Source organism: Pempheris klunzingeri, chromosome 17 (genome assembly GCF_042242105.1).
Source record: "Pempheris klunzingeri isolate RE-2024b chromosome 17, fPemKlu1.hap1, whole genome shotgun sequence".
Lineage (NCBI taxonomy): Eukaryota > Metazoa > Chordata > Actinopteri > Acropomatiformes > Pempheridae > Pempheris > Pempheris klunzingeri.
The window spans coordinates 4,002,657-4,019,102 of NC_092028.1; the positions used below are offsets into that span (position 1 = coordinate 4,002,657).

At 43.1% G+C, this 16,446-nt stretch overlaps 2 protein-coding genes and 2 non-coding genes across 6 annotated transcripts; all 4 read right to left on the minus strand.

The window, feature by feature from the left end:
• Positions 1-1,816: 1,816 nt before the first annotated feature.
• rpl3 (ribosomal protein L3) lies at positions 1,817-7,941 on the minus strand. 2 transcript variants are annotated; one of them, XM_070848550.1, is made up of 10 exons: positions 7,904-7,941; positions 7,140-7,332; positions 6,753-6,921; positions 6,283-6,418; positions 5,893-6,079; positions 5,489-5,751; positions 5,308-5,403; positions 5,033-5,152; positions 4,418-4,508; positions 1,817-1,828 (listed from the first exon to the last, which is right to left on the minus strand). In XM_070848550.1, exons 1-9 carry the CDS (start codon positions 7,904-7,906, stop codon positions 4,464-4,466), a joined length of 1,212 nt encoding a protein of 403 aa, XP_070704651.1. In that variant the 5' UTR covers positions 7,907-7,941; the 3' UTR covers positions 1,817-1,828; positions 4,418-4,463. The 2 variants fall into 2 exon arrangements, with proteins under 2 accessions (XP_070704651.1, XP_070704650.1); XM_070848549.1 differs by lacking the exon at positions 1,817-1,828 and having other exon boundaries at positions 4,380-4,508.
• Positions 4,599-4,732, minus strand: LOC139217401 (small nucleolar RNA SNORA54). The gene has a single exon (XR_011585611.1). It is a non-coding gene; the product is annotated as a small nucleolar RNA SNORA54 (small nucleolar RNA).
• Positions 6,147-6,240, minus strand: LOC139217403 (small nucleolar RNA U83B). The gene has a single exon (XR_011585613.1). It is a non-coding gene; the product is annotated as a small nucleolar RNA U83B (small nucleolar RNA).
• Positions 7,942-8,450: 509 nt separating the features above from the next.
• On the minus strand, positions 8,451-16,259 carry slc25a39 (solute carrier family 25 member 39). Of its 2 annotated transcripts, XM_070848515.1 has the most exons (12): positions 16,133-16,259; positions 14,738-14,843; positions 14,012-14,071; positions 13,757-13,807; positions 12,921-13,030; positions 12,581-12,648; positions 11,964-12,088; positions 11,699-11,872; positions 10,931-11,040; positions 9,967-10,048; positions 9,780-9,860; positions 8,451-9,690 (listed from the first exon to the last, which is right to left on the minus strand). In XM_070848515.1, exons 2-12 carry the CDS (start codon positions 14,832-14,834, stop codon positions 9,584-9,586), a joined length of 1,065 nt encoding a protein of 354 aa, XP_070704616.1. In that variant the 5' UTR covers positions 14,835-14,843; positions 16,133-16,259; the 3' UTR covers positions 8,451-9,583. The 2 variants fall into 2 exon arrangements, with proteins under 2 accessions (XP_070704616.1, XP_070704617.1); XM_070848516.1 differs by lacking the exon at positions 13,757-13,807.
• Between the last annotated feature and the right edge of the window lie 187 nt (positions 16,260-16,446).

Consider the following 16,446-nt stretch of genomic DNA (forward strand, 5'->3'; position numbering starts at 1 on the left):
TTGGAAACAAAACGCAACCTGAAATATGTGTATGGATTTTTGTCAGGGGAATGTTTATCTTTTTACTGTGCGTGCAAACACTAAATCTGCATGTGCAAGCCTGTGAGTGTCTGTGTGTGTGTGTGTGTGTGTGTGTGTGTGTGTGTGTGTGTGTGTGTGTGTGTGTGAGATGATTGTTTGTGCTGACCAGAGAACAGTTGCTGACTGCGCTCACCCCGGGTTATTTTTGGGTCATGCAGAGTTGAGTGGCAACAGAGAGCTATAAGCACGGTCAACCAACTGAAAAGAAAAAAAAATCATTGGAGCAAACATAGTCTGAAATGACACATTCACATCATCCCCGCTGCTGATACAAGCAGCATGAAGCCTCGCCGTTTCCTGAATAACAAATATAGGGACCAAATCTGAATTATGTCACTGCTATTTTACAAATCATCTGAAGCCTTTGAATCCAGCTCTGAATGGAAGGCAGTTTTTAAGAGAGATAAAGAGGAGGAACCAAAGTAGGCTACAGCACACAAAGTGCTCTGGGATGCGTGAAGCGAAGGGAGCGCTGTGCTCTGCCCTCTGGTGGTGTGATGGGAGATAGAGTGCAGGGCTGCCTCCGTCAGCTCAGGGAACGCTGTGTCCATGAACGGGGCTGGAATACTGATGCCACAGTGCAGGGGTGCAGGAGCTGCAGTCTGGCAGGCCCAGGAGGACTGCTCAGGCCCTCAGATTCACTGTCCTTTACACAGACTGAAGAGGACTACTGCCTTCTTTGTGTTAACATAGGCTTTGGTCTGTGTCACACATCATATAGAATTCGTTGGATCCAGATACAGCCAAAAACTGCACTTGCATCTTTTGATGGCTGGCAGGAAGAAATAAATACATGTTAGTGGTTTCCTTTGTTAGTGCTTTACATCATGATTTGTGATTAGGCTTTGACTCCTGCTCAGTTCTAGTAATAAAAGTATGAAATGTAAATAGTATTAAACCCAATCTTGGGGAATCTAGCCAAACGAACTGAGACACAGCCATACAATCCATTAAACACATCCTTATGTTAAAGGATTTCATCCATATGACATAGAAAACATACAAGTGAAGCATCATGTCCAGCTCCTCGTCTGTACAGCAAACTGCTGTGCATTTGATTTCACCTTCTCACACTTCAACTGGGGCTCCAAATAGTGGTAATTTTCATCAATGATTCTTAACTGATTCTCCAGATCATATTTTTGATTTACCGATTAATTATTTAGTTGAAATGAAAAAGTGCTTACCACATTTTCCCAGAGCCCAGGGCGACATCTGAGAATTGCTTGTTTTGCCCGACCAACAGTCCAAAACCCCCCAAAAAACATCATCCAAAGCAGAACTGCTCAGAACTGTGTGGGTATAGCTGATCATAGTTGAAGAAGTTCAGCAGCAAACCGTCACTTTGATCAGACTTACATTCAAATTTTGCTAAACCCTGATTGGTGTACTGAAGTTCATGCTGCCTGACTGAGCCCAAGAGATCTGTATTTGTGTACCTGTGGGAGCTCTTTGCTCACAGTGAAAAGGTGATTGACATTATGGGTTTTCAGGGCCTAAATGATTCATCAAAAGAACTGCCGTCATCTGTTGATCGACTAATCATTTCAGCACTAAATTCCACCCGGTGCAGGCAGAATAACAGATCGTTATCGACAGTCACCATTGGTGCAGTAGGAGCCAAGCCTGCGGCCCCCATCATGTGTAATAATGGTCCTGAGTGTGTGGTCCTCCGCTCCGACAGTCTGTCCTCCTGTCAGACACCACGCTGCAGCAACACCCAGTCACTTCCCTCACTCTGCAGGACGGCCCGCCGCTGACTCTGTGCCAGACGGCTGAGGACAATGCCAGGACGCACACCAACACACAGATGCACACACCTACTAAGATGCACAAGCAACTGCACACACTCTCACACACTCACATAAATCAAATGCTTGGCCCTCCTCTTTGCTGTCCCAGCATGCACCCTGGTTACCTGGCTGCTCTCCCACTAGCAACAGCTGCTACCTCAGGACTGGACTGGAGGTTCCTCTGCAGGATGGCTCACACACACACACACACACACACACACAAATGCAGTCACAAAAAGTAGAGACACAAACAATACTGGCTTCATCCGCTCCTGGCTTGTTTGAGATGATGGAGGGCTGAACTAATCTGGGGCAAGGCCAGAGACATGGCCAGGGGTGGCACTGCACCTCCTGGAATGTGATTGGCCACCCCTACTACGGTCAGAAAGTGATAGGTAGTTGGCTTGTTAGTATCATGGATGGATTACTGAACAGGCCTACTGGGTACAGGCCCAGGGGCTTCTGAGCCGAACCTCTGTATGAAATGACTGTTAACATTCTCAATCACACAAAGACCACAAAGACTAATACTGTTTGATATCTTTGTATCTCTAATACAAGCTGAAAGTGACACCAACTGACTATAAATTAATGCAAAATGACCATAAAATGACCACAAAGTGATACATAACGACCACAACTAATGGAAAACAACAACAGACGTAAAACAACCATAAAAAGATGAAAAACGATCAAAAAGTGAACGTTTTTAATGATCACATATACACAAAATGACAGTGGAGACACAAAAGTGACTACATAGTGACGCAGTGTTGTTTTGTATCTCTGTCAGTCTGTGTGTCTTGCTCCTGTGTAGAAGGGTTAGGGGCCTCTTTTTTCAGGGGCCCATCCTCTCATAATCTCTCCAAGGCTGGAGGATACATGGTGTCACAAATAGCAGCTATTATTATCTTTCCACATTAGAATATTTGAATGTTGTTCATTTGCAAGTCATTAACTACACTGAATACAAAAGAATACAAGAATTAGGGCTTTAACTTTTAGTCTTTATATATATTCACCCATTTTCCAAAAGTGCCCCCAGGTTTGCATCTGGCCCTCCCCCAGTCAGGAGTGAAGAGCTCATTTGAGATGATGGAGGACTGAACTAATAGGGTGAAATGGTGCAGACAGGCCTTTATGAAAAGTGCACAGAGATGCTGTTTGAGCAGATGTGCGGGGTCATAAAGAGAGCGCCTGCTGGGACACCTAACCTCACCTGAATGGGACACAGGGAGCAATTAATGGCGTAATTCTGGACTGTTAACTGTCACATTTAGCAGAGAGGGCATTATGTAAAGCAGAGCTGTGTGCGAGCTTTGAACTGCAGCTCTGCTCGTGCTGCAGCAGGGCAGGGGTCAGAGCCTCTGGGGGTCATTATGTAACAGCGGGGCCATCTCCATGACTGTCCTCTGGCCACAGTGACAGAGGGCTTCACCCTGCTTCCTCCTCTCACCGCTTCGACATGTACAGCGGGCCCTCTTTTTAGGCCTCAGCTTATCATAAGTGTCCTTTAGAGGATATTTTCTCTTCACTGCAAAACTGCTTTGGTAGAGAAAATGTCAAATTCTTGAAATGCTGCTCAACAGAGAACAATTGTCCTTCAACTCCCTCGCCTGCAGGTTAATGGGAAGTAGGTGGGACGCTGAAAATCCTTACAGGAAATCCACATTTCTGCTAAGAGTGCTGAATATTATGCAGAGGTGTCTCAGAGAGGCGTTTTGCAGGACATCTAAATGGCCTGTAGAGACCTCTCAGGGTCTTCCTCATTACCTGCTGAAGTGGAGGTTTTAGTTTTGGCAGTGATGAGTCAAAATGGATGACGTCGGGGCTTAATTACCGCACTGTGACTGCTGGAGTTCTGGTATCAGCCGAATATGAGCCTAACAGCTCAAGGACACATAGCTGGTTAAAACATGCAGTGCTGGCAAAACAGAGTCCGTCTTGCTGTCCATCAGTTCTGCATAGGTGGCTGCTGCTGTCCTTTTCAGCTGTGAAACAGGAGAACGGACCCAGAGGCTGATTACGTCTAGCAAGTTCAGAACACCCAAGTACTTTAGTGCAGTACTAAATTTGAGGTAGTTGTACATTCTTGGTGTGTTTTGTTTTAATCCTGCATTGTATTTGTTTGGCAGCTCATGCAATTTATTGTCAGTATATACAGGTACAGCTGAACTGATCTACACATCATGGCTCCAGCTTCTTACAGATGGAGCTGCTTCTGTCTTAAATCAGTTAACTGATCACATAAAAGTTCTTTGGTTTTTAACAATTAATGAACATGTGATGCATTTTTACAGACACATGGAAGCTGAAAAATTGACTTCCTTAACTTTGTATTTGGATGTTAAGAGTCTGGCTGATTATTTGCATTATGTACAGTCATGTAATATATTTAGTTCTTCCTCCAACATAACATAAGTGTTGCTACTTAGCTCTCAAATGTCACAAGACTCATTGCATATTTTACATGTAATTGATGTACAATTATATAAAAGAGACACATTTGGTTTTTTGTTTTTATTAAATACTGCAGGACAGTAATGATGGTGACAGTCAATGCAGCAGAGACCATTGTGGAAAGCAACTTCAGGCAGTCTCTTCCTTGGAAATACGGTCCTTCTTGAGTGGTCCCTGTGGAACAGATCAACAGGAGGAATCAGTACATCAGCCCATAGTAAAGTCTGCTGTTAGCCTGGAGGCCATGTGTTGGCCCAGAGCAGCAACTGTTTCCAGAGAGTGAACAGGGAGCGAGCACAGAAGAGGCACTGCTCCCCTGCCTCACTGGAGTTCAGTGTGGCACTGGAATGGAACCCAGAGTTCATACTGAAGACTGAACCAGGTTACGAACAGTGCAGGGTAACTAATGAAACATGGACATCTAGTAGGGGACAATTAGTTTACAATGCTTTAAACAAGACATTAGCTCACCTTGTGCACTAAAGCTACATTTCACTGGATGATAATCAGTAGGTCCCTTTTTAATTTAAGGGTAATGCAGAATTTAAAATTATTCCACATTAAGCCATTTATGTTAAGAGCGTAAATGTCATGAGTCTACTCCATTAGTCACTCATTAAGATTTTAGAGACCAAAAGAAGAAACTTGAGGCCAAAAGCTATGAGAGCTTGACTATGCTGTTTATGTCAATGTCATACCATGAACGCCTTCTTTTCCTCCACCGTCTGGAAGCGGCCATGACCAAACTTGGAGGTTGTGTCGATAAACTTGAGATCGATCTTCTCCAAGGCACGGCGGCTGCTCTGCACCAGCAGAGACTGGGGAAGTAACGCAAAACAAATGAGTGAGAACTCAATAGCTGCATGTACAAGTTAGTATGGTGCAAATGTTTTTCCATTGGGATCAAAGCCATCTTCCTGGTAGAAGATATGAGCACAATTCCAAATTCAGCACTACACCAGTGTGTCCTAACCTTGCGGAGAGTCAGCACCCTCTTCTTGGTCCCGACAACACAGCCTTTCACCACAATGAAGTCATTGGTCACCTCTCCATAGTGGACAAAGCCACCCTGTAGAGAAAAAATAAAAAAGTGAGTCATGCGTTTTGCTTACAGGTGGGTGGTAGCAAAGTACAGATTACATAATGCCTCTTACCAGAGGGTTGATGCTCTTGTTGGACAGATCATACTCTGTGGAGGCATTGTTCTTCACCAGCTTCCCATCCTTGGTGTGGTAGCCCTGGCCAATCTTGTAGATCTTTTTGTTGATCTCTGTGCGGTGGTGGTAACCCTTCTGACCGGCACGGGCCACAGAAAACGCCACACGGGCAGGATGCCAGGCACCAATACAGGCCACCTTACGCAGACCACGATGGGTTTTGCGTGGAAGCTTCTTTGTGTGCCAACGGCTGGTGACACCTGTGAGGATGAGATAGGTTTATTAGACACAACTCACTCTTCAACTAAGAGACGTGCGGTCTTGCAGAAATGCCACTTAGTTTTGAACAGATACAGCAAATCAAAAGTGCACTTTAAAAATCAAATTGCAGCCAATCTTACCCTTGTATCCGTGACCCTTTGTCACACCAATGACATCGATCATCTCGTCCTGGGTGAAGACAGTGTTGACTGGCACAGCCTGCTCCAGCTTCTCACGGGCCCAGTCCACCTTGTCAGAGATGGTGCCGCCATTCAGCTGCACCTCCATAAGGTGGGACTTCTTCTGCCTCAGGGGCAGCAGACGCATCTGTACAAATTAAAATAAGTCAGTAAAGAAAATATCCACATCCTTAAGCTGTATTTTGAGTTAGCTGTGTGGTCTCAGAAGGAAGGCAGCATGGAAGATATCCTCATGTATGTCGGGCGCCATGCCTGACGCAAGATCCATGGTCTCGTCACTGACGGACAAGCAGATAATTAAATATCACAGAATCAAACAGACATACTAACCTGTGTGTGGGCAATGACCCGGACGACCTGGCAGTACTTCTTCATGGCAGCAAAGTCCTTCTCCAACTGCTTCTTGCCGTCATCATCCTGCCACTTCTTGCAGTATTTGGTGAAAGCCTTCTTCTTGGACTTGTACCTGAGAGCACGCAGCGTAGAGGACATGGGTTGGCACAGGTCCTTCATAACCCCAGAGGGCCAGCGGAAGAACACAGTGCATAGCTGCTTGCCCTCCCCTCCACATGGATAAGGGGGCTGCGTCAGCTAGTAAGGATTTTGGCTCATGGCTCAGTTTCTAAGAAGCACTTTCCACTGGCCAGAGGAGCCCGGAGCTCATCAGGGCACATGGCACCTGAGCGGAGCTGCCACAGGGGCCACCGTAATGTTAGACTCACTCAGCGTAAACATTGATTTCCACTGAGCAACTAACACTTGCTTCAACACAGACTAGCACATTATACATAGCATCTCACCAGTTCTTGTAGAAGCGACGCTTGCACTCGTCACTGATGTGCTCAGCGAAGATGGTCTTGAAGGAACGCAGGCCACGGGGGGTGTTGACGTAACCCACAACACCAACCACAATCATGGGAGGGGTCTCCACAATGGTCACTGCCTCAACCACTTCCTTCTTGTTCACCTCTGCAGAGGACAAATTAAGCTTAAGATATTTCCTAAAATCAAAATGTTGCTGTACTTGTTTATGGTAAAAACTGCGCTCAGTACTCGACATTCAGCAAGGGGTATAAACCCATTCAGTCCGCCCGTCGAGAGACTCATCACAGGCAGAACATGCATAAATCACATCCTCAACATCTTAGTGCCCCGTTTAGAATCTGAAAAAGTGCGACCTCACTCACTTGAGCCAGGTCTGTCGACCTCACGAACAATGTGGGTCATGCCGGCCTTGTAGCCCAGGAAGGCCGTCAGGTGGACGGGTTTGCTGGGGTCATCCTTGGGGAAGCTCTTGGCCTTACCACGATGACGACGGCTCCTCTTGCGGGGCAGGAAGCCCAGCGATCCGTGGCGCGGAGCCGAAAATTTACGGTGGGACTGTGGAGGGAAGAAACTGTTAGCTAGTCCATCCTCTGGGCTAATCAACAGCTGCTGCTGCTGCCAACAATGGCATTTAGCCTATTGGCCCGGACATAATGTGACCGTGTTGGATGTGCATGTTGGCTATACGTAGTTTAAAACGCGTTACGCAGTTACTGATCGGGACTCGAGGGGTAACTGAAGTAACCACGATGTTAGCATAGCTAGCTTACCAGGTGAGGTATGCACGGTTGTCAGTAGCTAACACTGACGCTTCAAACCAACACTTGACTTATATAATACAATTTTAGCAGCCACAAAACACATCTATAGCTAGATAAAATATCCGGAGTGATTTGTCAACACTAAAATTGTAGGTAGCGGCCTAAATTAAGGTGCCATTTTGGATCCAGAGTGGTTGTGCATTCATCTCTTAAGTTGTAATCACACACCGCAATATCACGGAAAATGTAGCTAATAGTACATTTAAAAGCATTAGAGTAATTTAAAATAGCTTAAATGTGACGGATGCCTGAGATGATGGACAGATGCACATGCAGAGCCTCAGCTATATCAGACGCACACTCACCATTTTGTCTCCAGTCCGATTCAAAGAGGCTGGAAGAAGGGGCGAACTGCCTATATATACAAATCAAATATCGCGAGACACAGCGGGACTGTGCTCCGAGAAGACCCACCCCCAGCTGTTCGCTTCGTAGGTGCGTTAAAGTCAGCGGCCACTGGATGCCGCTGTTTGGTTTCACAAAGTAACACCAGACAAATATATATTCAGACTGTCTGTGTGTTTCTATTGACAAATGCAGAACAAAATACATATTAGAATATATTGTCTCAATCTTTCTCTTCTCATTCAGAGGCTGTTTAGCTTATCTAAGTCTTTAAACTGTAATTTAACCATATTACTTTACAATTTAGTCACGTTTGTGACAAATAGAAACAATATGCATTTTAGTTCTTCTGTGGTGCCACTTTTAATACATGGAGTAGAATACACCTTTGTTGTCCGCTTCATTGTGTGTGTGTGTGTCCTATTCATTTACACATTCTGTTCTTTTACATAATGATTATCATTACGGTCATTATCCTTAGGGAATCAATTTCACATAGCAAAAAAATCAAGCTGTCTTAACATTTATTGCCATTCCATTCATAAAAAAAGAAACAAAGGACATACATTTACACCTCTCAGGTTAAGGCAGCAATATTTTGTTTTATGATCCAGTGTTGTAACAAGGTTTGATGTAATGTTTATTGGAGGCAAGTGATTGAAAGCATTTCATCAATGGACTTCCTCCAGGGGAAAGTCTGATTTGGTTTTCTTCTACCCATCGCCTCAAAAGTCTTATACTTTAAGAAAATCTGTATGATTTTTGGGAAGATGGCTGCAGCGTTTTTGCTCGAATGTTCATGAATTCTTGTAATACAATTATAGCGTATAACACTTAACTTATGCACTGACGAAATCACATCTTCCAAGAGGGCTCAGTTTAAATTCTGACATCAGGCCTTGTGTTTGTGGCTTTCCTCCAGTTATGAGAGCAGAATAGAGGTACACATTAAAAAACAAACATAAAGAAGCTGTAGTTGTTTCTATGATTTCATTTCATAGCACTTGTCTTGTAAATGTAAAGTGCTACATATGCTCAAATCTCTTGAGCATACGAAACAGATTTGTCAGTCATCTTCTTGGACGTCAGAGATGTCATGCTTTACTGCTACAGGTTCTGTATAGAATGGAGCTGGATGTACCATGCAGTCAGTCTCAGGCGATGAAACGTGGGAATGAGAACATTTTCATCTGACTCATGCTATAGTACTGATGCAGCAGGGTTTATCCCATCAAGCATTATACTGCACCATACACCACTGTCCTACACAGTGGCTGAGGAGGTTCCCAAGACGTGATATTACCATTTTAAAATACCTGTAAAAAGCTGACTCAAATAAACAACACACATTAAAGTCTGTGGTCCATGAGCATCATCAGGCTCTCCAGGCGTATTGGTCAAGCTTGTTAGGTGTGTCTCAAGTCTCATCACAGTTTGTGTTAATATCTCAAGGGAGCAGATTTGCGGTGACAGGCATCCCTGACATGTGGGTGAATCCTCTTCTTTTGTGTTCACACAAAACCAAATCCAGGCCTGTCTGTTCCTCAAGCTTCTTTTCGAGGAGATAATAATGTCTGTGTGCTGCTGGGAACAATCTCCTGCCACTGAGAAACACCCACCAAAAGTCTTCAGGATGCCACTCACTCTCGATCAAGGTTCATCTTTTGGAAGAAGGCCTTTCCAAACTCATAGGTGCTTATCATAACAGCACAGGCAGGAGCCACTTTTATCACCCTGGGCATGAAACCTGGGAAAAGTACAAATGCTTTTCATTTCGGAGCAAAGCAAACATTATATATTCTACTTAACATAAGAAAGCATACAGTAAGTGTGTACCTGCAAAAAGGCCCCTGTAGCCCAACTCAGCCCATATTTCCTTCATTATGTGCCATGTGGAGGTGTTTCTCTTTAAGGAAACTAGGAGGAATGGGAACATGTTACTCTTTAGGATGTGTCACACACACATAGGTAAAAGGCATTTCACCTAACAAAACTGCCTTAACAACCATGTACAAGTACAAACCTCCCAGAGTATCCATTTCTCCCAGCTGGATCTGTCTCCGTGTCTTCACCACGTCAAAAGGCAGCGTCAGGATTGCAGCAATCTAGACACCATGAGACACAACAGTCATATACTGGACAATACATTTTTGACAATTCAATTCAATTCACTTGGTTTTATTGGCATGAAAGCTTCAGGAACAATGTTGTCAAATCATCCAAAAATAAAAGAAAAAAATAAAATAAAATACAACTTGCCCAATAATTGGGAATGTATACAATAATATGAAAATGAATAGATTGTTAAATTTTATTACTTAATTATATATATAGCATATGCCATGTCTGTATCCTCTAATTATGTAAATGGATGTAAACAGATTACATTACACTGTGCGTACATGTGTGTGTATGTGGGTCAATGTCAGGTCAGTCACAGGTGCAGCCAGTGGTTACACCTCAGTCTGTTAGATATTATCTGTGTGTGAAGGATAACCAGGACTCATATCAGGACTGCATTGCTTAATTATTGCACTGGAAACAAAACACTGTGAATGTGGGTCAGTCACCGGCCTGATTCTTTAAACATGTCCATTCATTCTGACCCATGCACAATGCTAGGGGACTCACAGTTGGAGTACTTCTACAACTAGGATAGCCTTGTTAAATCTTCTGTACAAGATATGAACAACTATGTTAGGAAATAATTTGTTCTTTCATAAAAAAAAGTCAAAAGTAAAAGCCTGTGTGTATGAAAAAAAAAAAAATCAAGGTAGAAGTTAACAAAAAGCCAGCTTACAATACTGGAACAGGTGTTGCCATTATGTTTAAATAAAACTGGTGGCTAAAATGGAAAACTATAGGGTTGTTACATTATCTGGGAGAGTCACGTGGCTCTATGTTAGCTAACCAAGGATATCACTGAAATGTAGCCTTAAAATGGAGGTGCAGTATAGGATGGAAGACAGGTGTGTCAGAGCACTTACAGCTCCAGAGACGGCTCCTGCAGTAAAGCTGATGGAGAAGTTGGCCTGAGTTACTCTGGACTGTTCGCACAGCTGGGCCTTCACCAGTTCATAGTTAAACCAATACAAAGCTGCAAACACACACAAACAGGGATGATTCGTTTGATAATTTGTTGCTTTGCTTCACATTAACGTCATCTTGCACTTCCTAAAATAACCGGTGCAGCCTCATTTTCTGTGGCTTTTCCTGAGGTTTAGCATTTATTTAACCCCACACTCACCCTCTGTAAAATTAAATGTTATTATGAAAAGTCTATAGTTTTCATAGCAGAGAAACATATAAAAACATTCACATATATTTCTCAAATCACTCTTGCAGCTTCAGCCGCTGCTTCACTGTCCATCAGTAAACTCAGAATGTGTCAAACAGTAGTTTTTGCAAAAATCTGGTTCAAAATGATCCTTCAGGAGTCTGGTTAGTACCACATGGAGACTGTGTATTTAGCCTTGATCTGATGAAAGGAAGACTGTTTGGAACAGACTAAAGATATTAAATAACAGCAGAGTGAAATATGCTGCAGGAGCAGTTGGATGAGTTTCTATGCAGGATACGTTTTTGTTCCACTGTAATCATACCCAATATGAAGTCAGGCTCACCACAGCCACATTTATACTTCACAGGTAATGAATGTTTGATAGATTTTACTTTCCTTATCTCTGTGACAACCCTCTACAAATGAGATTTTATTCAAGTGTTATACTATCATACTCTCGTGGTGCTTCTCTCACCAGAGAAGGGCACATCTCTGAGAACAGTGGGTCCCCAGCCCCTCCACAGTGACAGCAAGCCGTCCTGGGCCACAGCAGAGCGAATACACACCCGCAGCTCGCTGTAGGACAGCCGGCGGGACTGCATCTTAGTCCTGACCAGCTCCAGAGGGCTGATCACGGTCACAGCCCCCACTGCAACACACATGCACACACATGTTGGGCGTCACAACACCATTAACATATTACAGGTAGGATATCTATGTGCGCTCGTGTCGGGAGTTACATCTGGCAAGGCCCCCGGCAACAAGAGGGATGTGGCTGCCCTGGAAACCCAGACCGTATCTCAGGAAGTCCCGCAGCTGGTCGTAGCAGGTGAAGTAGATGATGGTTGCAGGTACAGCCATAACTCTGCACAAACACACAAGCATACAAACAAAGGTTTTGAATGTGTAAGTGCTGAGACAAACTGTACACCATATGACACTGGTCTTTTATTAAATAACTCAATAGTCAATGTTAAGTTCTTGGAATGTTATCTTTGATCATTTATTCAAGATATTTTGTAAATTAATTCAGTGAATAACTGCTGGAATCATTTGCATGAAAAAAACTAATTCAACCACACATGTGGATTTCTATGTTTACATCTTTATTTGAACACTTTGAGTCTAAATACTGTTTCCATACAGGAAACATAACATTTTCAGAGGACACACTATATTCTCGTAATTATGGCACTCAAAGCAAACAATGCTAAAATTCTACGCATCAGAATAAATCACCTACTGGCCACTTACAAGTGAAGACCCATATCTTTCTGAGCTAACCTGAATTTCAGTTCTTACACATTTAGTCTGCAAGTATTTCAATCACTTTCTTTCAGACAGTTGTAACACTCACAGTGTTGGTGGCAGCCCACTCCACAAAGACCTGAGTCCTTCATGACGAGTGATTTTCACAAAAGCATCCTATGGCACGTACAACCAAACATACATTTTGATTCATATTGTGTGCAAAAAGACAAGAAGACATTTAGTGACATCTGTATATTCAACTTCACTTTTTTGTAAAAGCCCAACTAGGGACAAGAGTTGAAAATGAGTTTTATTTAGCTATAAACTCTCTGTGCCATCATCAGTGCCAAGCTTTGCTTTGGAACTATGTTGAATTGCATCATCCCTATCAAATACAATAGAAATAAGTAAATAAAAAGCAAAGCTGCTAATGTGCTTGTACTCACAAGTGTCCCACTGAAATGTGTTGGTGTTTTGTACCAGCTACTGCAACTGGTTCCATTCTGACACACATAGATGTGATCCATCAGGCCATTACAATACAGGAAGCACTTCCCTGTGAGAGAGAGAACAATCAGTAGTCAGCAGAGTAACAAGTACACACTAAGTGTGTGACCCTCGCCTTCCCAGAAACCAACAGATAATGTATCAAAAAGCCAGAGTCTAAAAACAACTAGGACTAGCATCTGAACATTAGTGCGATTCAATCTGCAAAGTCTTCATGTTTTCTAAACCGAGTTATACAGTCCTTGATGGAGGAGAGAAAGGGGATTAATAACATATGTGATGGCAATGACCACAGAGTCACTCAGTAGATAACATCAGGGCTGTCCTCGTCACTGCTTACTCTGCCTGTTTATTCAGGGCTGCTTAAAGATACAATATTGACCAAAAATTCAAAGAAATTCTAAAAAAAGAATCATTTCGTAACCTGCTCCTGCCACGAATTTTACTAGAACAAATACATAATATTTACCAACGTTTTCAGTTGTTCTGTGTCTCCTGAAGCTAACGTTAGAATCTCTACCCACATGAAATGGTTGTTTAAAGTCAGGTACAAAACTGCAGCTTATACCATCAACAAACATGAGACAAACACATCCACATCCAAGCTGAGAGACAACACATGAATCTATTTTCAAAAGGGGGTAGTTTGTTTTCACTAGCAAGGGATGTTTGTTAGTTGAGCATGCGTCCACACAATTAAAGTTGAGCTGGACCTCCTGTTTTTTTAATCTGTGGCCAAGTTTGAGCATGCAGCGACAACAGGTGAGATACTCACACTTGGAAGGGCGGATGACACCACCCCACGGAGCAGATTCACAGGCTAAAGCTATGGAACAAAGCAAAAGGCAGGACAGAGCGTAAAGACACAGATGAAGACATCACAAAAGAGACACCAAAGACAGCTGTAGTGGGGTTAGAAAAGCTTCAAGATACAAGAGGCCTCCAGCAGCAGCTGTTAAATGAAAACTCAGAGTTTCCTAAGTTAAGGTACGAGCTAAAACCACAGAAGAAGACAAGCTTCCTGTCCTACCTTGGTGGAATGGAGTTTGCTGAGCCTGCAGCCTGATCTTCACAACATCCAGCGGTGTGACTGCAAACAGATGGATTGACAGATTCAGTTACTATAATGACAGCAGCTAGTTACACAAAGCTAAACCTTCTGCAGTTCTGTTCAGAATTATACGTTTTAGAACGTTTGTCTAAATATGTTTACTAATGTGAAAAAATACATTTGTCCTTAATGTCATTAATTACAACTGTGTTACAGCAAGAGTCTGGAATTAGGCAATATCAAGGTAGAACGCTAATTTTTTTAGAGCCATGTATTATTATTGGGGCTCTCTGTCTTATAGTTTAAACATGGCTTTTAAATAAAGAGGAAAATGCTCTTTTATCCTACAGACAATCTGTTGTTGTCTTCCTCATGTAGACTGGACTGATGTCAGCCCACTTTTTACAGCTTTTGTCCGAATATTGGTGGGTTTGGACATTTATTTACTTGTTTCCTTCACATTATTTAGTGTTCTTCATACTTTTTGAAACTTTGAATGTGCGAGGGATCAGGCAATGCAAATCACCAGTTCAAGCTGATGGGTGCAATGTCATGAACTACGCTCTTAATACTTTTTAAGGCCTTTTATTGGTTAATGTGAATTTAAGACTTTTTAAGGACCCTTAGCCACCCTGTAATTTACATTTACAGAAATGCATACATACTGACAGCTACTTTTTCCAGTCTTTGTTTCCATGATCTCACCAAAAATAGATGTGAGGAGGGCACCAGTGCCAGAAGCCAGCATCTGCTGCACTGGAGAGATGGCAGCCACGCGGCCGCTGACAGCCCGCTCCCCCATCCTGCCCACCTGTCAGTCAAAAACAATAAATGAATAAAATGCCATACCACATCACACTGAGAACACAATGTTCTGTAACTAAACTTCACAGGGGTGTTTCCTGATCCCGTCCAACTCTTGTAGCCAGGTGTCTATGTCTCCTTGTTACATAAAACCATTAAGGAGTGTTGTTGTCCTGCAGAGTCAGGAACCTAAAACCTAGTTTGTGTCAGAGTGCTGATTGTGTAACTCCTGCCCCTGAGATGCTCCAAGTTAGTGTCTTAGCTAGTGTGTTATACAGAAAAACTAGAAGTGACAGAGAAAAATAACTGCAACAATTATTTCTGTGTAACAAAGTGGGACCAGATGTCCTTCATCGATGTGGACTGGGTTAGCCTAGGCGGAGCTGTTATAAAGGGGTCTTTGAAACATTGTGATAGCTTATCTATGATGTGCCTGTCAGCAGACAGCCAGTGAGAGCCTCACCGTTCCTCACTGAGAGGGTGGGTGGCAGCAGATAAATCAACATTTAACAACAACCATCAATGGAGACAGAAAAAGAAGTGCCTTCAGGGGATTCCTGACTTTTAAATCACTCACAGCCGAGCTGTTCTGCCTTATCGCTCTTAAAGAAAATATGCATTGTGGAGGATTTTTGAAAAGGTAGCAGTCCTTCCCTGTTGTCCTACCTGTGGCTGTTTCCCCTGCCTGTCTATTCCTGGAGTTAATGACACTCTAGTGTGACAGTTAGAGCCACTAGCCTTCACAGTTTGTCTGGCCAATAAGCTGCTTTGTAAAACAAGTGTTTCCTCCACTGCATGTGTCCTAAAATGAGAAGATATTGGGGTGTTCCTGTCTCCTTCACCTTAGTTACACAAAGTTTCAAGCAGGCTCACCACGTCTCAGTCTTCATACTTTACACTCATTTAGACTCAAGACACTGAAAAAGCAGACAGACACAATAACTACCTTAAACTTTTAAGTGGTTGACGTCTCACTGATATTATATATATATATATATATATATATATATATATATATTACTGGTGTAAGCAGTCTTCTCTCCAGCATTAGCTAGCACAACTACCTACGTGTTCATGAAACAAACCCACTGCTTAGCTACTTGCTATGCTAGCCCACAGTTGAGGAGAGGAGGAAAGGTTGCATTCAAAGTTAATTTATCAAACGTAGTGCCAAATTATGTCCATATCATGTGATGTAACATTTAGCTAGGTAGCTAACCTAGTTAGCTTGTCAGGAACCGTCCTCTCGTTCTTTAAGATAACTGGGGGTTCCTGACTCACGCGAACGTTGCTCACCTCTATTTCAGCTGCCAGCGTCGTTGTGAAACAGAGTCGTCTTCACCCATTTCGGTTAAAAGAACGTCACGTTGCCACCCCAGCCAGCGGTACCGTCCATAAAGGATAAACGTGTTTTTGGACTCAGGCTGAGCTCTCAGCAGGACAAGCTATAAGTCTCATAATGTGCACCACGGTGAACGTAGACTTCACAGATCTATAGAACACTACGCTCCGCGATGGTCGCGCACTAGTGGTGAGAAGAGGCCTGTGCACATGTTGTGCAGATCAGCGGTAATTTGACAGCGTCAAAGCGGCCCTGCCCCCTGCCTCTG

What these genes read in the sequence shown, in the direction of transcription:
- slc25a39 (XM_070848515.1), bottom strand. Translation starts at nt 14,834, where the DNA reads ATGGGGGAGCGGGCTGTCAGCGGCCGCGTGGCTGCCATCTCTCCAGTG. An exon ending in GCAAACTCCATTCCACCAAG is followed by an intron (nt 13,808 to 14,011) that starts GTAGGACAGGAA and finishes TTTGTTCCATAG; the next exon opens with CTTTAGCCTGTGAATCTGCT. An exon ending in AGAAATGGATACTCTGGGAG is followed by an intron (nt 9,861 to 9,966) that starts GTTTGTACTTGT and finishes CATTCCTCCTAG; the next exon opens with TTTCCTTAAAGAGAAACACC.
- rpl3 (XM_070848550.1), bottom strand. An exon ending in GGTCGACAGACCTGGCTCAA is followed by an intron (nt 6,922 to 7,139) that starts GTGAGTGAGGTC and finishes TGTCCTCTGCAG; the next exon opens with AGGTGAACAAGAAGGAAGTG. An exon ending in CGTCGCTTCTACAAGAACTG is followed by an intron (nt 6,419 to 6,752) that starts GTGAGATGCTAT and finishes GCGTGCTCTCAG; the next exon opens with GTACAAGTCCAAGAAGAAGG.